General features: G+C 47.5%; 2 protein-coding genes across 2 annotated transcripts; both read left to right on the top strand.

The window, feature by feature from the left end:
• Window positions 1-1344: 1344 nt before the first annotated feature.
• LOC123095844 (probable transcription factor At3g04930) lies at window positions 1345-2930 on the top strand. The gene has a single exon (XM_044517415.1). The coding sequence runs from the start codon at window positions 1490-1492 to the stop codon at window positions 2726-2728; it is 1239 nt and encodes a 412-aa protein (XP_044373350.1). The 5' UTR covers window positions 1345-1489; the 3' UTR covers window positions 2729-2930.
• A 16145-nt stretch (window positions 2931-19075) lies between these two features.
• Window positions 19076-24382, top strand: LOC123095843 (myosin-binding protein 3). The gene is made up of 4 exons (XM_044517414.1): window positions 19076-20573; window positions 21480-22007; window positions 22123-23482; window positions 23767-24382. The coding sequence occupies exons 1-3, from the start codon at window positions 19757-19759 to the stop codon at window positions 23478-23480; spliced, it is 2703 nt and encodes a 900-aa protein (XP_044373349.1). The 5' UTR covers window positions 19076-19756; the 3' UTR covers window positions 23481-23482; window positions 23767-24382.
• The last annotated feature ends 537 nt before the right edge of the window (window positions 24383-24919 follow it).

The raw sequence follows: 24919 nt of genomic DNA, 5'->3' as shown, positions 1-24919 counted from the left end.
CATCATATTACACCTCGATAATACCGTTGCGGAGCTTAGGCGAAGCCCTGCGTCGGTGGAACATCATCATCGTCACCACGCCGTCGTGCTGACGAAACTCTCCCTCAACACTCGGCTGGATCGGAGTTCGAGGGACGTCATCGAGCTGAACGTGTGTAGAACTCGGAGGTGCCGTACGTTCGGTACTTGATCGGTCGGATTGTGAAGACGTACGACTACATCAACCGCGTTGTGATAACGCTTCCGCTGTCGGTCTACGAGGGTACGTGGACAACACTCTCCCCTCTCGTTGCTATGCATCACCATGATCTTGCGTGTGCGTAGGAAATTTTTTGAAATTACTACGTTCCCCAACAGTGGCATCCGAGCCTGGTTTTATGCGTTGATGCTATGCACGAGTAGAACACAAGTGAGTTGTGGGCGATATAAGTCATACTGCTTACAAGCATGTCATACTTTGGTTCAGCGGTATTGTCAGATGAAGCGGCCCGGACCGACATTACGCGTACGCTTACGCGAGACTGGTTTCACCGTTGCGAGCACTCGTTGCTTAAAGGTGACCGGCGGGTGTCTGTCTCTCTCACTTTAGTTGAACCGAGTGTGGCTACGCCCGGTCCTTGCGAAGGTTAAAACAGCACCAACTTGACAAACTATCGTTGTGGTTTTGATGCGTAGGTAAGAACGGTTCTTGCTAAGCCCGTAGCAGCCACGTAAAACTTGCAACAACAAAGTAGAGGACGTCTAACTTGTTTTTGCAGGGCATGTTGTGATGTGATATGGTCAAGACATGATGTGATATAATTTATTGTATGAGATGATCATGTTTTGTAACCGAGTTATCGGCAACTGGCAGGAGCCATATGGTTGTCGCTTTATTGTATGAGATGCAATCGCCATGTAATAGTTTTACTTTATCATTAAGCGGTAGCGATAGTCGTAAAAGCAATAAGTTGGCGAGACGACAACAATACTACGATGGAGATCAAAGTGTCGCGCCGGTGACGATGGTGATCATGACGGTGCTTCGGAGATGGAGATCACGAGCACGTCAAATGTGCCGGCCCAACTTGGTTGCGCTTCAGCAAAATGTCCTTGTATGATGCACGTGGGCGTAATATAGGGTTTGCCGAGGGTTGGTGGGAGTGACCCTCGGCAAACCCTATATCTAGTTTTTGTTGGGGTCACGAGCAACCCAGCGTCGGCCCACGCGTCGGTGCACATACCCGTGCCCAGCCACCCCCACCGGTCACCACACAAACGCGCACCCAAGCTAAGCCAAGCCAAGCGATCGACCTTTACCCCGTCCCGTCCCGTCTACTACTACTCGTCTAGGTCTAGCCGTCTCCATCCTCGCACCCCCAACCCAATCAATCCATCCACCCCCCGTCCGGCCGCGCCGCGACCCAATCCACCCACCACAGATCGACCCCCCCGCCACGTCTCGCCCCGTGCTCGCCTCGCCTCCCAGAGAGAGGTCGGGGCTCGATCCATGGCCTCGGACCAAACCCTCCCACTCCCACCCCCACCGCTACTCCCGTCCAACCCCAACCAGATCCCCACCCCGACCCCGACCGCACCGCACCCGACCCCGTCCCCGTCCCCGCCCCCCGCCTCCGCCGCGCGGAAGCTCCCCATCAAGCGCCGCTCCCCGCCGCGCCCCTCCTCCTCGCCCTCCTCCTCCTCCGGCCAGAACCAGAACCCGCCCTTCAAGTTCCAGCGCATCTGGTCCGAGTCCGACGAGCTGCGCTTCCTGCAGGGCCTCCTCGGCTGCGGCGCGCAGGGCCTCGTCTTCCCGCGCGACCTCAACGTCTTCTACGACCGCTTCTCCGAGTCCATGCCGCAGCCCTACACCCGCTCCCAGCTCTCCGAGAAGCTCCGCCGCCTCAAGAACAAGCACCGCAACGTCTCCTCCCGCGTCGCCAGGGGCCTCGACCCCGCCCGCCTCGCCCCGCACGACCGCGACGTCCTCCACCTCTGCTCCCGCCTCTGGGACCCCGCCAACGCCGCCACCTCGCCCTTCGCCGCCCCCGCCGCGCCCGCAGGCTCCTCGGGGAACAAGCGCCGCCGCTCCAACCCTGCTGCGCCGCCGCCGCTCGACGTCCCGGCCCCCTCGGGGGACAGCAACTCCCATGGCTACAATGGGATCGGTTCCTCCACCCCCGGCGCCGCCTTCCCCGACGAGAACGGCGCCGAGGATGTGATGTATCTCGAGCAGGAGAGCGGCCACCACCTCTATTTTGACGAGGGTGCTGCTTTTGTTGCCGACGGCAACCTTGATGGCATTACCTTGGACGGGATTGCGCCGGACCAGGCTGAGACCATGGCTGTTCTCACCGATGTCGGTGACAATGGAGTTGTTGCCGGTGACAATGGAGTTGTTGGCAACGACGCAGCTCCCCAAAATGCTGTGAACAATGGAGGTAATCCCCAAAATGCTGTGAACAATGGAGGTAATCCACAAAATGCTGTGAACAATGGAGGTAACAGTCAGAACGGTAACTGCAATGTATTGCTGCCGCGTAGCAGCGAGCATCGCATGGCAAGTGCCGTGCTGGATGTATTTGAGGAGTGTTTGAGAGAGGCAAAGGCCGATGGGATAGTCAACGGTGGCAATGCCGAGGAAAGCGAACTCGCCAGGCGATGGAGGGCGCAGAGGATTGATGAGCTTGATGTGTTGAGCCGAAGGCTCAGGTTGATCATTGAGGATGCTACTGCCGCTGGGCACTAAATGAGATGTATCCGATGACGTGCTTCCATCCTTTGCCGCCATGTATAGAAGAAATCAGGTTATTATGCATGCTATGTTTTTGTAGCGCATCGCTCAGCTTGAGCCTTGCTTTAGCCGCTCTAGTTACAATTTATGCCTATGTGACATTGCTATGGATATTGTTGTTTCGTTTAATAATTTAATCACTCGATCGTCTTAATAATGCCTTATGATTCCAGCATTGTTGTTTATAGAGCGTGCTTCTGCCACTATCATTTTCAGTTGATGCTAATGAGTAATCAGTAGTTCATGTAGCTTCAGCCCTCCACTATTAAATGTTGTTCTAACTGTGCAAATAGCCTAGGGTTCAACCACTGTGGGTCAGATTAAATCTCATCGATTTATTTTGCGGGGCAAATAAACCATTGTATCTTGTTTTCTTCTTAATTATGTGCTGGGGGTTGCTTGTACCCTTGGTCTCGTTATTTTGAACCTACAAACTGTGAAAGATGAATATTCTGTTTCCCCATGGACCAATTTTATTCTGGTTGCTTTTTGTTGACTCATTTCCATGCTATTGCAAACATTGTAATTCAAACAATGATTTAGGTTGTCACGAGGTGCCACGTTATAGGAAATATCAACCCTATGTATGGACTAGGTATCCTGCTTTAGACTCAGCAGATTTATCCCAGCTGTATGTTGTTTGCTTATGTTGCCATCTTCTCATAACGAGCTTATTTATAGAAGTAAATTGTATTTTTCAGTGAGAGCATTATGTCTCTATGCCCTGGTGCTTGGTGATATAATGCTGGTGGTGATTCTCTGCATACCTGATAGGGTTCTAGATCTCCTTGAATTAGTTGCATTGCTGCCGAGACTATTTTGCTCAACAAAATATCTGGTCAACATAACCAAATAATATAAGTGATGTATATTGATGTCTGTGAATCCCATTAAGATTTACATCCAACATCGGGATGCCTGTTTATTAGTTGTTACACTGTCTAACATAGTTACGTTTTCTCTCAAATAAAAGAATGGCTACTGTTTTGAATTATCTTTTTAAGCTGAAGTATATGACATAGCACATAAGAAGCCTCAATCTGATTTTTTTTGTTTCATTTGAGGACATATGTTAGATAATGTTGTCCTCATTTGCATATAGAGGAATGCTGGAGCAAACATGATGTCTGTTTGTGTGAGAATATTTTTTTTGTAATTTTATTGTGGAATGTAATGTTTTGTATCGATTCTTCCATTTAACTTGTGCTCAGTGATAGCCAAATTTTCCAGGGGACTAGTGTAGTGCATGTACGGTTTTTCTGGAGATCTCTTAACCATTCATTTTTTTCAGAGGACCATTTATTCATTTAACTGTTCGGATTGCATGAGGATTGTGCATCTCCACATTCTCAACCGAATGTTTTTCCTTTGTTTCTTCATAACGTGTTTCTGTTTCGGCATTTTTCTTGGATTCCTCTATAGATATAGCCAGTGGTAGGTGCCTGGTCATGACTTTTCTTCAGGTCCAAATTCAACTTGTTGCTCTACTACCTACTGATTATCTTTCACTGATGCATATGGGTCTCCATTCTGATAAGGAATCACCAGTTTGCAGCTTTCGCTTGCTGATCTTTTCAATGCACGATATCACCAGCTTGCGAGCTCATCGATCGGGTTGATCCGTGAATTTTGAACCCTGCTGATCTTGTCACATCTGTTTTTCTGCTGTCTGTAATCTTTGGCCGTGACACAAATCAAACGAGTAGATTTCTCTACCTTTTGCAGCTGGTGTACCTTTGGCCAGACCACTTCATATCAAATGAGTGGAATAACTGACTTGTTTTCTGCCTGCCATGAGAGTTGCCCCCAAACATGCACATAATGAGTTGCTGGTAAATTGCTAATAACTTGGCGTCCATGAGCAGGATGCAGACGACACTGGTCTTGGTTGTCTCTTTCGGTTTTGCTAAAAGTCAGGGCCCAAAATCCGACTAAATCTAATTTTGTTTTTCGGTTAACCGATGAAAACTGTTTTGCGCTGTACATGGTCGTAGCCTTAACCGATGAATAGGGGGTCCCCTTGCTGCTGACGGTGGCTTGACGGCAGCTGGGCACGTCAATTGATACACTAGACCTGAAGAAAAAAAACAGACTATCATGAAGATTAGGTATGAACCAAAAGAAAGAGCTCCAACGGGCTAGAAGATTTTAGCTCCTTGTACGTACCGTTCAAGCTCTCCGACATGCAAGACATGGTGCAACCTTAGTTCCGATTATGAAGCACCAAACACCGGAAATTCAGGAGCTGGATCATGCATGCCTCTTTGTCGATTGGCACAATTGCTTGCTTGGGTTTTTTGATACGTACGTACGTACTGGATATCTTTTCTCTGCCTGGGCTTACACGTGCATGCACTGTGGTCGTGATCTCCATTCTGATCAGTGGAATCACCAGCTTGCAGCCTTTGCTCGCTGATCTTTTCAAGGCACGAGATAACAGAAAAGAAAGGGGGGGAAATTAAGCAAAAATAAATAAATAGTGTCTGATCGAGCTGATACGTGTATTTTGAACCCTGCTGATCTGATCATATCTGTTTTTCTGCTGTTTGTAATCTTTGGCCGTGCCACAAATCAAACAGAGTAGATCTCTCTACTTTTCGCAGCTGGTGTATCTTTGGCCATATACCACTTATGTAGTATATCAAATGAGTGGATTGCTTTAGTCTCCGTGGTTCGTATCATCTTGGGAATCATTGACTTGTTTTCTGCCCGCCAGTTATGAGTGAATTGCCCCCACAAGACGTACATACATGTCAGAGTTGCTGCTAATAACTTGGCTTCATGAGCAGAACGCAGACAACACTGGTCCTGTTTTGCTAAATGTCAGGTGGGCGGGCCAACGAGGTGGCCGCGGGTGGCGGAGGCTGACGGTCAGGGCTGGGCTGGGAGGTGGTGCGGGAGGAAGAAGATGAACAGTAGCGGCGCGATCCTGGCCGTTGGATGGAGACTTGACGGCCCGAAAATTTGTTGTTTTTCAGTTAACTGATGAATAGGCGGTCCCTATCTTTATCTCAAACTGTTTTGCGATGTACATGCACCATAGCCTCACCCCTTGCTGCTGACAATGGCTTGACGGCAGCTGACCCACATCCGTTTAAGCTTTCCGACATTGAAAGGTGGAAGCGGAATCATGTGTGTTAGAGAGACAGCACAACCTTAGTTCCAATTATTATGAAGCACTAAACACCGGAAATTCATGGGCATAATTGCTTGCTTGGGTTCCCTGGCTGATTTTTTATGAAAACAGCCTGTCGAAATTCTAATCATTCCTTCCGCAGGCTAGAACAAACAATGCGGCTTCTTCACTTGTCGTCGGACATGATGCCTTGAGGAATTTCTTAGTGGGCGTACGTACGTGCGAGCAAAGTGAAGGGAAGCTTTAGAGAGTTATAATCAACGTTCGAGGGTCTAGTAGAGCCGAAAGCAAAAGTCATTCCGTCACGCTCCACTTCCATTGGGTTCAAGCCAGACCGGCAGAATCTCCATCGAGGCTATTTTTCTTTCCTTTTTGACCGACTATTTGTTAGTCGCATGGAAAAAGTATGCTTTTCTGTCCATCATCGTCCGCCCGCCGTTGCCCTTCGATGTTGCGTCCACCTATCCGTTGAACCATAACCCGTGGTCCATGTTTCTTTTTCGGCAAATGATGAATTTATTGGCTCAAAATGAAGCATCGTGGTCGATGTTTCTGCCGTGCCGCCTCGCTCGCCCGTCCTATTTAAGTCCTCCCCACCTCGGCGCTGCGGCTCCGGCCGTCCCTCTAAAGTTATTGTCCCCTTCTTTAGGGTCGGCGAGCCTCCTCTCCCCTCTTCCCGCACACCTCTGCACCTGCATCCATCAACATTCGTCATTGCCCTTCGTCAAACCGCCCACCGCCACCGGCCGAACTACCACCCATGGTGGGCGTTGCTACTACGATGTCGCCTCGTCGTCCCACCCTGTCCGAGGTGTTGCCTCCACCTTGCCGTTGTGGCCGCGAGCCCCCAACCATCCCTCAAAACCCTCACCCCCTTCATCAGGGCCGGCGAGCTCCCTCCACCCTCGCACCCCACATGTCAACCTGCGCCTCGCCTCTGCTGGCGACGCAACGGTGTCCCACCTCTGGCTCATTGCCTGCCCACCCTCAGTCGGTCGTTGCATGCCAAAAATCAATTGAAACCGAATACTAGCAAATGTGCTATTTTTTAAAAAATCCACTTCTTGTGAGGATATCATATTGGACCTATTACTTTAGCGGGATTATTCGTGACTGCGTATTTGCAATACAGGCGTGGGGATCAGTTGGATCTTTGATTGAGTCTTTTTTTTTGATTGACCTCCTCCAGACCAGAGAGGAGGTCAAATTGAAATTGGAGTTACAATTCAATCCATTGAAGACAATAAGAACAACACTAAGAAAATACTCGCTTCGTTCCTAAATATAAGTCCTTTTAGAGATTCCAATGAGGGACTACATACGGAGCAAAATGACTGAATCTACACTCTAAAATATGTATATATACATCCGTATATAGTTTGTATTGAAATCTTTAAAAAAAAGTTATATTTAAAAACGAAGGGAGTATCATATTGTATTAAACACTTCACTTCTCTCCCAACCACTATTCTTATACCTTCTTCATTTATGTGTACTTCCCCCTTTCCTCCATATACGTCGCCTTGATCCAATGAACCCAAACTCCCGTCCCCCGCCATTGATCTGTCGTCATTGGCTCGTTGCATGACGTGCATTTCCATTGAACGTGCGCTTGAATAGCTGGCTCGGTTACATGAATATCATCATCTTCATATATGATGTACGATGGACGATGCCATGCCTCAGCCTCACTTGTTGTCTACATGAATAGTGTCACATACGTACGTAGCTGTACTGCAAACTAATAGAGCTAGTGTACTGATCGGTGACAACAGCGATGAGCCTGAAAATGATGTACCAGCAGCAGCAGATATATATAGGGCATCGTGATCACACGGTTCAAACGAGTTGGCAGGTCGGTGGTACAGCTACAGACACCATGCTGCATTTGTAATTACCAGAGCATCTCTGTTTCTCTAAGCCGTGCCGCCGTTACTCGGCGACCGCGCGTGCGAGGATTTTTTTTGTAAAGAGTATCTACGATCAAACTTGACAAATCCCATCCTTCAAATGCCCGTAGATACCTCAATTAGAATACCTCAAAATCCATACAAACTCATACAACTATGTAAACGATGCATTACATAAATCGTCCGGTTACTACACGGGCCGGGCCGGCGAAATTCAGGGCCCCGTGCCAAACTCTAAAATGAGGCCCATTTTCTTAGAAAAATAAAACTATAATCAATCTATCTATAACTCCTTTACGATATTGAATTAAATCCTCTAATTCTTTTTTTCTTTTTCTTTTCTTATGTTTCTGGTAACCAGAGTCGTATTCCCTAGATAGATTTTTAGAGGATATAACTTGGCTTTTGAAACGCAAGACGGCTAGACCAATTAATATAAAACTATCCAAATGATGGAAAAAACTAAAGGGATACACATCAAACAGTTAGCAGCAAACTATTTTTTTGAGATCTAGCAGCAAACTATTCGTTGAACTGAGACAGCAGAATTCACAGACGTGAAACTTGCCTGGTTGAATTGTTCCTGGACGAGGCAAGAGGGGCTCAAGGAGTGGCGACCAGCCTGGAGCCGTGTGCCTGTCCTACTCACCTGCTGTTGTTGTTGCCATGCCTCCCAGCGTTGCGGGCCTTGCCGCCGGTCCTGTGCTGCGTCGTTAGCCTGCAGCTGCGATCTGGCTACTGCACCGTTAGGGTTAGTATCGTAGATCGGGGTTCTGCTCCTACGCTCACGGCTGTAGATCGTGCGAACGAACGGGATTCTTTCAGGCCATCGGTATCCCGGCCTTTCGGCCTGCTGGCTTAACTAGGCCTATAGAAAAAAATTGGGCCCCCAAAATTCATGGGCCCTGTGCGGGCCGCACGGTGTGCACAACCATGGGCCCGGCCCTGTTACTACATCACTAATATGTCATCAGGCTACCAAAATTTGACATGTTTGGCTATGATGAAGAAGATCATCCACAGCTGCCCTTGCCGTTCTTCTTGTGGAAGTACCAATCGAAAACGCAGTAGGGATCGAGTCGGATCTGCTCGTCGTCGGAGTTGTCCGACCCGTGGCTGTCATACTTCTTCTCCTTGGGTGGCAGTTCGGTCATGGCACAAACCGCCCGATTATGCTCCCGGGCGAGGACGCGGGTGTTCCTTCACTGACGCTTCTTTACAATGCGGTCGTGGATGGCTTCCTCCTCTTCGGTCGGCCGCGCCGCCGCATCAGTCACCTCCGTCGTCGCCCTGTCGGCAGTGAGGCATGCCTCGCCGCCCTTATCCTCTCCTTCCCACGGCGGGCACACCGGTCCCCGTGGGACTCATACTCCATAGGAGCGGTGATGGGAATTGGGAGATTTGAATGCTCCTGGGACCGCGATGATACAATCCCGGAGGATAGAATACCCAATGCGCCGACGCTATGGAGTCGTGCCGGACAGATCCTGTCGTCGGCCAGGCGCTGTCCTCCCAGGAGCGTCAGAGTGCAATGCGGACGGCCATTGCCTCCTTCAACCCACACGGGATGACAACTCAGTCGATGGATTCAGACTGGCCCGAGTCAGATCCGCTGCCCGCCATGCCGGAGAAGGTCGGAGATTGCCGGACGAAAGATTGGGTGGCGGAGAGAAGTGAAGTCAAGTGGCTAGGGTTTTATCCGGCAAGCGGATGTGGAAAAATATATATGGGATTGGGTGGGCCAGCATGAGCCAGGTCCGACGTGACGGACACATTCAAGCACCCAGAGGCGGAGCACGAAAAAAATTTAAGGTGTGGCGAAGTCTCACTAAGATTTATTTTTTATGCGAATCAAAGAGTCAATACACACTAACAAGTAACAACACTGACTAACAATACACACTACGAATGAATAACCAAATACAATGGAAATGTAGACATGTCTCAATAGGAAACAACCTAAAACATACCGATAATGAAGCTTTTAATGGCGTGTAGAAGACCCAGGCAATGGCAGTGCCCTACCTTCCTTCTGAAAATCTTCCTTAATTTTATCAAGATCAATACTTTTGAAGATCACTCGCTCAATGTAACACACCATCAAGTCATTAAGCCAGCCATCAGACATCTTGCTGCGCAACTCAGTCTTGATGATTTTCATTGATGAGAAGGCTCTTTCAACTGTTGCCGTCGCTACCGGTAGTAGCAATGCCAACTCAATGAGGCGATAAACAGCAGGAAACATGACATGCCTTTCAAGTTCAACCATCTTTCTAGCTAGGCTTGCAATATTATGACAAGCTCTAAATTCTTCAATTCTTCTCATATGGATAATGAATAGCTCGAGGTTATCAACTATATGTTCACGTTCATAATCTGAGAAATCCTCACAATAAATCTCTGTGAGTCTAGCAAGCTTATTCACATTGAACCTAGAAAAGGAGTTTCTTGGGTCAAGACAAGAGAAGTTCTGGAGCAGCTCTGAAGATACCTCATTGAAACGATGATCAAACTCTGTGGTGATGAAGTCTATGGCAGCATAGAAGGTGTCCACACGAAAAAAATGATCAGCTGTGACATTGTTTCGTCCACCTTTTCTTGATTTTCCCCACTTTGTAAACATGTCATCCATATTTGGTATTGGAATGTCGTTTTTGGTGCAAAAGGCTTTGACATCTTCCAAGAGTGGCTCCCAACCATCATTTCTCCAATTGATTAAACGTGTTCTCACATCCGTAACCAATGACATTGCCTGAAATGAGACAATTACAATTTTAGATGCATGTATGTTTTCATGAACAAAATATATCAAGCAGAGTAGATACATATAACATGATCGATCACATACCTGAACAACATTTTGATCCTTCTTTTGCAATAGAAGAGACAAATCATTTGTCATACGAAGGATCTTTAGCATCATCTTCAGGATGAACACAAAGCTAAAAGTCTCCATTTGATGAACCAAACCTCCTGCTCTACATGGAACACGCACATCATCCTCAACAATGCCCAAAACTTCTATGACTGCATCCCACATTGATTCAATGCGAGATAAGGTTGTGTAATGAGAGCCCCATCTTGTATCTCCAGGTCTGACCAAGGATGTTTCTTGATTTTTGCCTCTTCCTGTGGGCATCTCACCTCCCCTAATCTTATCCAAAAGAACCTGTTTTTGCTTGTCAAGCAATTTATCCTTCCTCTTGCAAGATGACGTACTGAGATTAGATATCATGGTCACATATTCAAAAAAAATCCTCAACACCCTTGCAGCATCTCGAAACAGCAACAACTACCAACTGCAGTTGGTGGGCAAAGCAATGGATATAGAAAGCATATGGGTTCTCATCTCGAATTAACTTCTGAAGGCCATTGAATTCTCCTCTCATATTAGATGCCCCATCATACCCTTGCCCTCGTAGTCGTGCAACAACTAGACCGTGTTTAGCAAAAACCTCCAACAATGCCTTCTTTAAAGAAGCAGATGTTGTGTCCGGGACATGCTTAATACCTAAAAAACGTTCAATAGTCTCTCCTTGTTTGCTCAAGTACCTACAAAATGTCATATAGTTAGTTGACCACTCCACATAGAACAAAATGATCAAAAAGCACATAGACACTTCAAAAGCTTAAACACGTACCTAATAACCACGGCCATTTGTTCTTTCACCGATATATCACGGCACTCATCAATAAGAACGGAGAAAAGACAATCACCCATCTCTTCTTTGATTGCTTTGGTGACCGCATTTGCACAATGAGAAACAAGGATTTTTTGAATTTTTCCGGAAGTCATTTGGGCATTCTTAGGGCATAGCTCATCAAATGCAACCTTCACTTCTGGAATTCTTTCTTTCACCCAATCAAGTAGCTCCAAAAAATTCCCCTTGTTCAAAGAAGAAGTGGATTCATCGTGTCCACGAAATGGTTCACCTTGCAATGCTAGATAACTTACAATGGCCAAAGATGTATCCACATGAGTTTCATACTTGACTAGTGAACCTTTGCTGTAAGTTGTAACTTTACTTTTCACACTTGCCCTTTGATTTTTAAAATCATCACATGCTGTTTTTGAAATATTGTGGATGCTACATGGCCCACCAACATGTTTACGGAATGTTGCAACCGCATTTTTCCAACAGTCAAAACCCAATTTGGAGAAAACATCATGCCCAAATTTATCATCCATTCGGTCATGCTTAAAAAGATAACAATAGAAGCAATATGCCTTATGCTTATCCACACTATATTCCAACCACTCAAAATCCTTATACCATTGTGGCCGGAAGCATCTTCCATCTCTATTTGGGAGGAAAGTGCAACTAGTTGGTTGAGTTGCACCCATTCGGATATAAGTAAATCTAACATCATCTCTAATGTTGGGGGCAAAACTATCAAGTGGAATGCGAAGGCCTGGATCACCATTTATGTAATCTTCACTAAAAATAGTTATACCTTCAACCCCGTGAACTTCAACATTCTCTTCCACTATAGCTTCGACGGAATCGGTAGTTTGTTCTTCCACTTGTTCGGTTGGCATCAAATTTTCATGCTCTTCTTCCATGGAAGTCACTTGATCTTGATGATTGACATTTGCTGAAATATTGACACTTTCGCGGGTGCTTGGATTTGTTTGTGAGCTGCTGCCACTACCAAGCACTTCAAAATACTTTTTCAAATCTGCAATGAGAAGATTAATATATCACTAAAACATGGTTGAATTTAAGGCTTCAAGCTGCTGTTCAAAATTGCTACAAAATTTCAGAAAAATGAGATATTACCTCTTCCTCTTTTCTTTGGATTTACTAGTCCCTTTCCCTTTCCTTCCATCTTCTAGCAATCTAGACAAAAATGAGCCGGTTGGGCATCTTATTAGGTCTAAACAATTACCATCTTCTAGCAATCTAAACAATTGACACTTTGACAGAACAAAAAAGCCACTGCCATCAAAGTTCAGACTTCAGAGTTCGGTCATGGGCAGAGCCGCAGAGGAGTGGACATGGGGATTACCTGCTGGAGCCGCCGTTGAAGCCGCCGCGCCGCTGGAGTCGCCGCCGGAGCTGCTGCTGAAGCCGCCGCCGGAGCCGCCGCTTGCTGCTGCCGTCGCTTGCTGCGCCATTGGAGCCGCCGCCCCCAACTTTCCGCGGTTCCGCCGCCCGCGCCCGCTTGGTCCTCGCGCCAGGTAAGCCGCCGCCGCCGGCCCGCCGCGCTAGCTAGGTTTGGGTCTCGGGCAGGGACAGAGTGGGCAGGGACGGAGCATGGACTGCGTGGTCGCGGCTGGGTCGTTGGTTTTCTTTTTTTTAGGTGGGTGGGACCAGAGGGGACGTGGGGTCGTGGGCAGAGGGCGCTGGAGCCGGCTGCGTTCGAGGGCTCGAGGCCACCGCTGGCTGCATGGCTCCTGCGAGCGGAGACAGAGAGCGGCCGAGTGATAGATACATACGTATAAATTTTTTTTTGCCAATAATCAAGGTATGGCAGGCGCCATACCTCGCCCACCGGAGCGCTCCGCCAGTGCAAGCACCTCATATCTATTACATATTTGGGTTGAATATGAGTGATGCCGATCTGCCCAAACGTTTAAGGCGGGCTCCGTTCCCACGGATGACCACACGTCCATATCTTGTTGCGCCGACCATGTGTGTACGTACGTCTGCGTAGGTCGTTTGCGTAGGTACCAGATTATAGAATCCCAAGGGCGTATGTAGGCTTTCCAAGAATCAAGACGAATGGTATCCATGCACTGCTCTGCTCTCAGGCAAGATTTGAATATTAAAAAAGACTAAAAAACACCCGTGCGTTGCAACGTGGCCATATAACTTTAAAAGTTCAATATTACGACATTGACGACCTTTTTTACCATCAAATCCTCACACACATACTTCCTCTCTCCCTCTTTCTCACTCTCTCTCCTCCTCTCCCTCTCTCTCTAACACACACATATTCATCTTATTGGGTACGGGACCATAATCCATCTATTTCACACACACACGCTAGTGCATAACAATATGGATTATGTGTATTATATTTGCCACCACAACTGAGGGAATTAATTTCATGTAGATCGGCCAGCCACAGCTCCAAGAATACGTGGAGGAGGTGGCCCGGGTTGACGTCGGCGCGGGCCACGGGCCCGCTTCCAAGTGTGTCTGCGCGCCGGCCACCCACGCCGGGTCTTTCAAGTGCCGCTTCCACCGCACCAACTCCCAGGGCCACGGCCATGGCCAGGGCCAGGGAAGCCACCCTTCTTCGCCCCCTTCACCGGCCGCGGCCAACGCGGTGCCGCGGCACCCGGCCTCGCCGTCCTCGTCCTCCGGCACCGTCGCGACCCAGTGACGTAGCCCAAGCATCGGCCTCGAGAATCAAGAACGCTCGACAACGGAGAGGGAAGAGAAGATCATATACATGTATTCTGCTCTGGTTGTGAGTTGGTAATATATATGCAGTAGGAGCCTTTCCTACTGTTTCAACCCTAAAAAAAGATCATATACATGTCATAAGAAATGAAGTTTATTTACTGCTCCCTCGATGTATTGTTTCCTTTGTTTGGAGATTGATTACCATCCGTGAGTTAAGGTAAGGTTAATGTGATTGAGCCATTTTTCTGAAAATCAATTATTTGTTTTTTAATTAATGTGATTGAGTGATTTAAGGTAAGGTTAATTAATTTAGATTTGATCTTTAGAGATTGTTTGTGATTGATTCTACATTACTAAATAACTTGCGCCAGTATGGAAACTTCTGATTTGTTCAGATTTCTTTCGTTGTGTGAAAGGGTGACGCGAAAATAAACCGATGAAGTGGGGGGAGGGGACGAAAAAAATATACGAAAAAAATCCAGCGAAGGTGGGAGGAGGTACCAAAAAAACCATGAGAGGTGGGACGAAAAAAACCTGGAAACGAGACTACCAACTGCTCCATTAAAAATAGAGATTCATGATAGACACGTATAAGAAAGAAAAGTCACGCTTGTCAGTTCTGTAATTGAGGACCAACTGTGCTTCGAAAGTGAGAGAAGACATCTGGCTCACGAGCATCAACATCAAGAAAAGCAGACAAATCAGAGCTAGAAACTGTAAGTTTTAACTTACAAAAAAATCTAAAAAAATACACACATCTATTTATTAATAATATACTACTCGTCGTCCGAGGTGTCAGTGACCTTCATGCTGGCAGTGTTGGACGGCCCTACCTCCGGATGGATGGCCGCTTGCCGCACCTCCGGCTCCTCATCGGAGTCAATATCGGCGAAGATCTCGTCGAACTCCACGTACCGCTGGCGGAGGAAGTGACGGTTGGCCTCCACCTTCGCCTCTGGCTCGATGGAGTCGAGGATGGTTTGCTGCTCCGTCACCTCCTCTGCTTGGGCCACCTCAAACCCGTCAGCACCTCGGGCATGGTGAAGCTTGCAGCCAGAGGCGCCGGATACGCCTCTTCCTTCTCCGGCTCCACGCCGCACCATGGCCTCGTCTTGCTTCTGCTCCTCCTCCACCACCACCACGTCCTCCTCTGGATCCGGCGAGTCCGGAGGTAGGCCGGCTGCGATCCTGGCTTCGTGCCTAGCCCGGATCTGCTCAAGGAGCTGGAGCTCCCACCCAGGCGTGAGCATGGCGTAGGTCGTGACCCGGTGTCGGGGCATGGCTAGCGGCGGACGACAAGTGGAATGTGGTGGCGGCAGATGGGAGGGGAGGGAAATGTGGACGGGGTAGGGTTTGGGTGCCGGCGTCCGGCTTAACTAGCCGGACTAGGGCTCTTGGGCGGCGCCGTCGAGAATAAGAGAAGACACCCGCCAGACCGAAGGGTTTCAGAGTGTTTTCGCGTGGGTCCCAGCGATTAGTCCGACGTGTAACACGCCTGGGCCTCCCCGTATGATGGGCGCCGGTCAGGCCGGACGTATAGCGTCGGTACGAGGGGCCCATCTAGGACATTTTTTCGACCGAGTCATCCTCCCGAGCGTATAGGGGTGGGGTGGGGAGCCTGGCTGTAGATGCTCTAAGCTCCTTAGGTTTGGAGCCTCCTAGTGCGTAGGGGGTGTTGGGGTCGCTTGAGGCCTCACCTTTAAGGGTGTGTGCATGATTTTTGTTTGTTTATTCTATTTCTTTTTCAGTCTTTCCTCTCTTGTCTTGTCTTTCTATTTTTTCACATTTTAATTCATGAATATTTTAAATTTTGTGAACATTTTTAAAAATTATAAAAAGATAAGTTTGTAAATATTTTAAAATTTGTGAAATTTATTTCAAGTTTGCGAATATTTTTAAAGCTCATGTTTTTTAATGTGCAACATTTTCAAAATTTTAAGATTTTTTTAAAAATGCATGAACATCTTTTGATTAAACGAACTTTTTTGAATGAAAAAAGATAGTTGGCTTTTTATAAGGTAGCAATGGAGCGAGTGAAAAAAAAAGCTAAGCGAGCGGATGGATCAGGTAGTCGAGCTGAGCGGGCGAGAGCTTCGTGGGCCGGTCCATGTAACTTTATATCAACAATTTCATGGTTTTAGCATGAAACAGAAGCTCCCAGGAGGCTCGCACGACGACCGTGAAATGTGAGGCGGTGTCAATAAAAAATGTTGTGCTCGAAAATGTCGTATTAAATTGACAATGTTTCAAAGAGGAAAGGATCGACAGTTCCGGAACATAATGAATTGCGGTTCCGAACTTTTGAAAGTTTGATCTATGAGTATGAATAACCCAAAGTGGTTGAATAGTACCAGAAGGAAATCTTCGATACTAAGGCTTAGAGAAACTCATACAAAGGGAATGGATATGGAGTGGATTTTGGAGTCTTTGGATTAGGATCCATTCTTGGAGTTCAAACCAAAGTGCTTGTTTGTGCCCCTCATCATATTATGGTTGTCTCATACTCAATGTTAATTTTGGATGCACTAAAAGCCTAGAAAATATATACTAAGAGCTTGATGGGGACAACAACTAGAAATGTTCTTCGTGGGGTCACCAATGATCTTCCACTTAGCCACATCCATATGAAAAATAGCCCTTAATCCTTGAAATAAACTCATTGAGTTCATTAGTTCTCTCAAATGGTTTTGTCATAAATCATGAAAACAACTAAGATATGGTACGAAGATGCACCTTTAGCCTAGAACATGCGGTGGAGGCATGTGCGCACAACTACTGATCAAGTAAGTCATAAATCAGTGTTATGTTTTTCAATAGTATTTCACAATCTTCTCCATATGGTTGTTAATAATTTATTTTCCCATCTTTTGTGGTAAGACCTTTATGTACTCTTATCTTGAGATGCCAGGTTTTTTATTTGCGCGTTTTTTTAGGGGGAAGGGGGGCTGTTATTTCGTGCTCTTTCTTTTTAATTGCTGAAACAAACAAATCATTAGTGTCGACAAAGAAATTACGATGGCATTAATGCCACATGAACTAAATTCCCGCGCTCCATATGAGTGCGTGTGCGTGCGAGCGGGCGAGGTTGGGTGAGGGGAGGGGTGCTTTTGATATTTCCAACTCTTTGGTTTTAGTCGATTAAATAAGCAAACCGCTAGTCTTAGAAAAAGATAACACAACACATTAATTCCAAGTGACATATATATTCCCGCGCTCCATGGGCATTGGGAGGAGGGAGGCTTTGAATATTTCCCGCTCTTTCTTTTAGGTGATGAAATAGGCAAATCGCTTGTTTTGATAAAAACAATAAATGCATCAATTCCATGCGACGTAAATTCCCGTGCTCCATGCACCAACTATTGCAATTGACAAAATCCTAGCCACCAAGGTCCTTCGTCATCGTTTCCCCTAGTTCCCGCCATCTCCGTTGGCCTATTCGATGATAAGAGGCAGGGGCTGCTAAATCTTTGGTTGGTATATAGCATAGGAGTCTCGGCGGTGGAGGCTGCGTCATTTGGAATGAACATCTACCGGCTTCGTCCCCATCTTTGGTTGGCGTTCGACCTTTTATAGCCGATGTCAGGGAGGTAGTGGTGTTTTGGTTTCGTCTGCTTTGTCCTATGGTAATCACCATTGTCTTCTCCCTCGCACTTTTGGCAATGAAGCATGGTTTTGATGATTTGCCGTGCAAGCAGGTGGTAACCACAATGCGTCAATGATTCAAGTTCTTCACCTCTTTTGGCGGGCGACTCATGTAGGTATTCAAGATCTTTGGGGTTAGTACGAGGTATAAACTTTTCTGTTTTTTTTTCTTTTGACTTGATGTAGCATTCTGCTTCTAATCTATTAAAGTCAAATGGCTTGTCTAAAAAATCCCAGTGTTTCGAACAAGACCACCGGTCCACTATTAGGGCTCCTTTGATTCAAAAGAATTCCATATGATTTCTGGAGGATTTGGATCGTTAGGAACTTTTTTTCTACGGTGGTCGTTTGATTCGCGGGATTGAAACCCTTATGATTTTTTCCTATAGGATTCATTCATACTACATGCCGGATGGAGTTTTTTTTTTCATCCATTCAAACTTCTCGATAGAATTCTGTTGTTTTTTCTATGCTATGAAACACTCTTGCATCCAAATTCCTATAGTTTCGAATTCATATAGAATACAGGAGGACATGACACTCTATTCTTGCGTTTCTTTTTTCTACTCCGGAGTTTTGAGAATCCTACGAATCAAAAGAGGACCTCAAGGTTTGGGCAGACACACACATACACACGGTTGGAGTTTTCTGAAATGTTAAATCGTCCCAGTACTAGAGCAGGTGACGGGGCGACCCTCACTTGTCCACACCCCAACAAGTGGCGTTGGCATCCAGGACAAGAAAAGAAGAGCAAAAAAATAAATAAATAAAACACTTTGAGCCTCAGCTGGCTTAAAATTAGTAGCAGTACCCAGTGCAGGTCAAAGACGCCAAGAAGAATCCCAGAGGTGCCACCACGTTGTTCCCTGCCCTTCCCTTCCACATCGCAGCAGTGCATGTCTCTCTGATCCGGTCGTCTTCGGTTTACGGGATAGATAAACTAGTACTACTCCGTGCTAGCAGGTCCAATCTGCCGTGCCATTTTCTCCCCGGTGCCGTCGCGGGTCTGAAAACGAGCAAGCCGTGCGCCCGACGCGACTGACGGCCAGCAGCTGCATCTCGCCGTCCGACCGGGAAAAGCCATCCGTGGGCACCAGAATCTACCACTGCTTGCTACAAACGGAACGGGAAATCTACACGGAGATCTATCGACCCACACCGTCCCTGGGAACCTGCGACGCGGTCAGAGAAGGAGCGACGCCGCCGTCGCTACCACCCGGAGGAGAAGAGCTCGCGCTGCGCTGCGCGTCGTCGCCCCCAACGTTCACCTCCGCTCGTTGCTACACCGAATTACTGATTAATTACGGCCATTATACGCCTTTAATGGCGAGGATTTACCAGCAGCCAGCCCAGCCCAGCATCGCCACCACTGACGGACCCCAGCCAGGCACCCTTCCTCCTTCCTTTTTATTCTCCCTCTCGATATTTCGCTCGTCTCCTCCGCCTCCGGTTCGTCCTTTCCACCAAACTCCTCTCCCCTTCGCCCTCCCCCTCCTCCCCCTCCTCCTAGACCCCTCCTCCCTCTTCCTCTGAAAACCGGCGCTCGCAATCCTGTCACCATCCTCCTGGTCGACAGATTCCATCCCGGTGTTCGTTCTTGGTCACCCTCGCTCGCCGCCCGGATTCCCGTTCCCGTCGCAATCTGCTGGAGTTGATGAGAGTTGTTCTCTTTTGTTCTTTTCCGTTCTTGTTCTTTTCCTCCATGAAACCGGCTCCTTCTTCTTCCTCTTCCTCCTCTTCGTGAGAGTGGTTCGGTTGGTTGGTCGGTCGTTCCACCAGAAATCGCATTGCCCTGTTTCCCGATACTTTCTCAGTCAAAGAGGAATTTTTGTTGCGCTTTCTTTGATTCCACGGCGAGTTCTGGCGGCGGGGCCGGCGCGTCTTTCTATCGATCGGTTGCATTCCCTCCGTCGCCGGGAAGCAGAGCCGGGGAGATTCGATGGCCTCGGAGGCGGCCGTGGCGTCGGGCGTGTGCGGGAGGAGCGGCCGGGCCGCGCGGCTGCTCGCCGGCGCGCTCCTCGAGTGGATCCTCATCGCGCTGCTCCTCGCCAACGGCGTCTTCTCCTACCTCATCGCCCGCTTCGCCGCCTTCTTCGGCCTGCCGCCGCCGTGCGCGCTCTGCTCCCGCCTCGCCGTCGACAGCCTCTTCGCCCCGCCCAGCCAACGCCCCTGCGCCGAGCCCCTGCGCCGCGTGCTCTGCGACGGGCACGCCGCCGAGGTGTCGCGCCTCGGCTACTGCCGCGCGCACCGCCGCCTCGCCGACGCCGCCGACATGTGCGAGGACTGCGGGGCCGCGTCCGGGAAGGCGCTGCTGTCGTGGATGCGGCGGAGCGAGCTCGGCGAGCGGGACCTCGCCTGCGCCTGCTGCGGCGTCGCGCTCGAGAGCGGCTTCTACTCGCCGCCCTTCCTGCTCCCCACGCCGTCGGCCGCGGCTCACGACCCGGGCCGCGGCTGCGACCAGGACGGCCACGGAGACGTGGTCTTTGTGTCCGAGGACGGCCCTGTGATCGAGCTCTTCGACGAGAAGCCATTGGTGGAGGATGATTCCATCGGTGTCATTTCAGCTCACCGCGCTGGCATTGCCGGCAGCGTTGAGCGACTGGTGCCGCTTGAATCCATCGACTCCTTGGCCGTCGGTGTGCCCGAGCTGTCATCTGAGCCCAGTGGTGAAGAGAAGGAATCAGATGATCATTTGCCGGAGAGGAAGGTTGATGCCAACGAGGAGAAATTTGTGGTGGCCTCTGATGTTCAGCACTGTAAGTCAATTTTCTTCCTTTGATAAACTTATTACTCCATTCTTTGTATCCAATCTATCCACGCTATGGCTGCATATTTATCTACTGTACCAAACATGTCCACTGCATATCTGTTTGTTATGCCAATCATTTCAGCAAAGTAGAATAGACAGTATTATTTCTTGCAAATTGTTTTGTGACTATTCTTGAGATGATCTTTAAGTGCTCCTACAAAGACTTCTTATTTTAGCTGATCCATCCCATGTGATATGCTAGATTTTAGCATCTGTATTGATGAACCTTTAATGAAACTAAAGAATAACTGGAAGTGTCCTTGGTAGCATGAAATGGACCTCTTATACACATGTTCTTGCTAATTGCAAGAATAACTGGAAGAATAACCTTATGTCCTTTTTTTATCCAATTTATACATGCTCTCGCTATAGTAATTACTCCCTCCGTAAAGAAATATAAGAATGTTTAGATCACTATTTTAGTGATCTAAACGCTCTTATATTTGTTTACAGAGGGAGTACCTATCTTTTGAATTGCTCCACGCACATTTATTTACTGTATACCTGTTTGTTATATATGTCATTTTAGCAAAGTACAATAGACAGTATTATTTCTTGCAAATTGTTGTGTGACTATTCTGGAGATGGTCTTTAAGTGTTCCTACACAGACTTCTTATTTTAGCTTTTAGCCGATCCATTCCATGAGATATGCTAGATTTTAGCATCTGTATTGATGAACCTTTAATGAAACAAAAGAAAAACTGGCAGTGTCCTTGATAGCACAAAATGGACGTCTTAACTAAATAGAAGCCATTTCTTGTCATCTACAGTCCTTTAAGTTGTTCCGTGCTGATAGTTCTGCTTATTTAACGTTGATAAGAAAACCATATTGATTTTAAATTTTACACGCAGCTCCTCATCAGATGAATAATGGATTGAAAGAGATGTCATCAGAGGATGAGCAAGTTGAACAGGGCACTGTAGAACATGAATTGTTTTCCATGCCATCAGATACCATGGAGCATGGATTTGTTGTTGGCAAATCTGATGAAAATACTGAAGAGGTGCTGGTTCAACAAGCTGGCATAAAGGATGAGTGTGACGCTATGCCAGTGGAAGGTGGGCCACATGAGTTGGAGGTTTCGAACGAGAACACTGAGGAGAACCAGGTTCAACAAGCTGAGCTGAGTCAGGAATTGGATTCGGTAATGATACATCCCAGGGAGCATGTCGATGAAGAATGTGAAGAGGAGAAAATATCACTTGCTGAGTTGAAACAAGAATCGGACTCTGCGGCACTTGCTTCTTTGGAACAAGTTACAGAGATTTCAAGTGAGAACACTGAAAACCATGTTGAACAGCCTGAGCTGATGCATCTGTCCACTTTTATGGCAGCAGGTGTTCTTGAGTCTCCCGGTGTTAACGCCACCGCAGACCAAGGTAAAATGTTAAGGCTATAAGAGTTTTTTGTTTGTTTCAAGCTGTTTGCTGCATTTTGATTTACTTGTTTAATACGATTGGCTACATTTTAAACAATCCTTATTATTTTGAACAGATGATATTGAAGTTGATCCAACTGAGTCTCTTCTACCAAGCTTGCACCAACTTTCTGATGGGCATTCAATAAGTTCAGATAAATCATCTTCTGACTGCAGTGATGTTGAAGATAAGAGAGTTTCTGATACACCAACTGATATTGAAGATATCAGTTATTTACAGGAATTACCAGACCCTAAAGCAGTGACTGCTGATACCAGGTCTGTTGATTCAAGTGTGGCTAATATGTTTACTGATCTGGAAAGTGTTGAACTGGTGAGTGTTGATCAACTCAAGTCTGCTTTGGGAGCTGCCCACAAGTCATTGAGTACACTATACGCAGAGCTTGAAAACGAGAGGAGTGCAGCAGCTATAGCTGCTGATGAGACCATGGCAATGATAAATCGCTTGCAAGAACAGAAAGCTGCAATGCAGATGGAGGCGATGCAGTACCAGCGGCTTATGGAAGAGCAGTCGGAGTATGACCAAGAAGCGCTGCAGAGGCTGAATGATCTAGTTGTGAAGAGAGATAAGGAGAGACAAGATATGGAGAGAGAGCTCGAGTTGTATCGCCACAAGATTCATCTCTATGAGGCGAAGGAGAGGAGGAAAATGTCCAGGCACAAGGCCGATGACCAGAATGGATCATCGTCAGCTTCATCAAGTGCTGAGGACAGTGATGACCTTTCCCAAAGTTTCTATGAGGGCGATGAGTCTGCCCATGGTCTTAATGGAAGCAATGGCAGTAGTCCCACTGATGTTGTTTTACATGAAACTGCTAGTCATATTGTTACGCTTGATGGCTCGCTAGCTGATTGTGAGGAAGAGAGGCTCTCCATATTGGAACAGCTGAAAGTGCTGGAGGAGAGGCTTTTTGACCTCGAAGATGAAGAATCCGATAACTTGAGGATGGACAAGCATTTCACAGAAGATAACCATTTAAACGGTGCCTCAAATGGTTTCTCTGATGAGGACATCAGCTTCAAGCTTCAGGATAGTAGAAAAGGCGTGAGCTATGGAGGAAAGAAGCTCCTCCCTCTGTTTGATGATACTACCATGAGAAATGGGAATGGCCTCCTAGCAAAGCAAGGTACCGAGGCAGACCCTTCAGCAGAAGTCGTGTTGGAACTTGCCAAGGAGCAAGATAAGCTTGCAATTGCCAGTGAGATCGGTCAAGTCCATGAGCGCTTGCAAGCTCTCGAGGCGGACAAGGAGTTCATAAAGCAGTGCGTGAGGTCCTTGAACAAAGGAGGCAAGGGCTTTGTTCTTCTTCAGGAGATCTTGCAGCATCTTCGGGACCTCAGAAGGATCGAGCAGCGTGCAAGGACCAACTCTGGAGAAATCTCGCCCCACTACGTGCATCCTTACACGGATTGAAGGTAAAAAAAAGGCGCGCACTTTTTGTTTATGATTTGCTGAATATTCTATTGCACATGGAGTATGGTACAATCATTGTTTCTTTGTTTAGACCATAAGAGGATTAGTTTAGTTCAACTTTTGCAAGTTCATTAATTCCATGCTCAATGGATAGATAGAACACTAACACTTTCCGAAAGGAAGCTATGCACTCCACATTCCCTTTGTATTCAATATACTTAAAATTTTCACCAAACTTTCCCGCCTAACACGAGCACATTCTGGCCTGATTTCTTGCTGCTTACAGATAAGCGCCGAGCCCCGCGATCGTGTTCATCAGCGCCAACGGATCAAGATGAAGACACCAACACTCCGAAAAAGAAAGTTTGCACACCACCAACAACAACAACAGCCAGAAAAGAGAGAGTTTGCCGACTAGCTAGTTAGCATAGTCAGGCGAGAAGAAGCTGGGCTCTGTCATCTCGGGAGGAGAAGGAGCTCCCCCTTGGGTAGGTCGGGTTCGGCATCGCCATCGGAATTCGGACGGCGGATCGTGCCGCAACCCTGCCTTGTAAGGTTTTTTTGGTGGACCGCTTCCCCCACGTTGTGTCGTTTAATTTGCATCTTGTGGGGTTTGTGTTCCGAACTTTTGCTCAAGGGCGAGACGGTTGGTGAGCCGCCCACCCCCCATGAGGTGTGTTTCGTGGCAGAAATCATGGCTTTGCGAGACTGAGAGAGAGAGAGCTTTTGGGAATGGTTCCATTAATTAAACCTGAAACAGGCCACCCCCAGCTCTGGTTGCCAGGTAGTATAGGATGAATGAATTATAAAAAAAATAGAGAGAGAGAGAGAGAGAGCATTTTTAAACTTTGGCTGGCCTCAGTGGGCTTTTTCGCTGTATAAATCTCATAGTTTTTATTTGAGTGCTTGGCATGATTGTGTGATGAGGAAGAAGCATTTGCTGTGGGCTGTGGATCGGGCTTCCCTTTCACTTTTCTCCTTTGATTTTGGGTTTGGGTACTATCTAGTCTGCTACTAGAGCTCCCTTTTCACCTTTTGATGATGAGATCCATGGGATGGACGCTGAAAGCAACGGGCCTGCGTTCCATGATTGGTTTTAGCTGTCCGAGATCATCATCATGGACGCGGCTCCGCTCACCGAACAATCTGTTGGTTGGAGTGGACCGGCCTGCACCAGCCCTACCATGTTGTGATGCAGCTCTGCAATGCAGTGCATGCATGAACCTTCTGTTCTGTGCAGTGCATCGTATCTTCTTTTGCAGTGGCACTGCTGCGGGCTGAGCACCGGACAAGAGGAGCCTCTTCTCCCCTTGGATCCATCGAACGCGAGCCTTGTTTGCCGCCGCAATCATCCAAGGTGTTTCGTCACGTACAGCCAGCTGGTGTCGGGGGCTGCTGGATGTGTCGCAATCGCAACTCGTACCGTTGTTCCTGTCGAT

Source organism: Triticum aestivum, chromosome 4D, assembly GCF_018294505.1.
Source record: "Triticum aestivum cultivar Chinese Spring chromosome 4D, IWGSC CS RefSeq v2.1, whole genome shotgun sequence".
Taxonomy (NCBI): Eukaryota; Viridiplantae; Streptophyta; class Magnoliopsida; order Poales; family Poaceae; genus Triticum; species Triticum aestivum.
The sequence above is the reverse complement of the archived record's forward strand: the minus strand, read 5'-3'. Positions and strand labels throughout refer to the sequence as shown.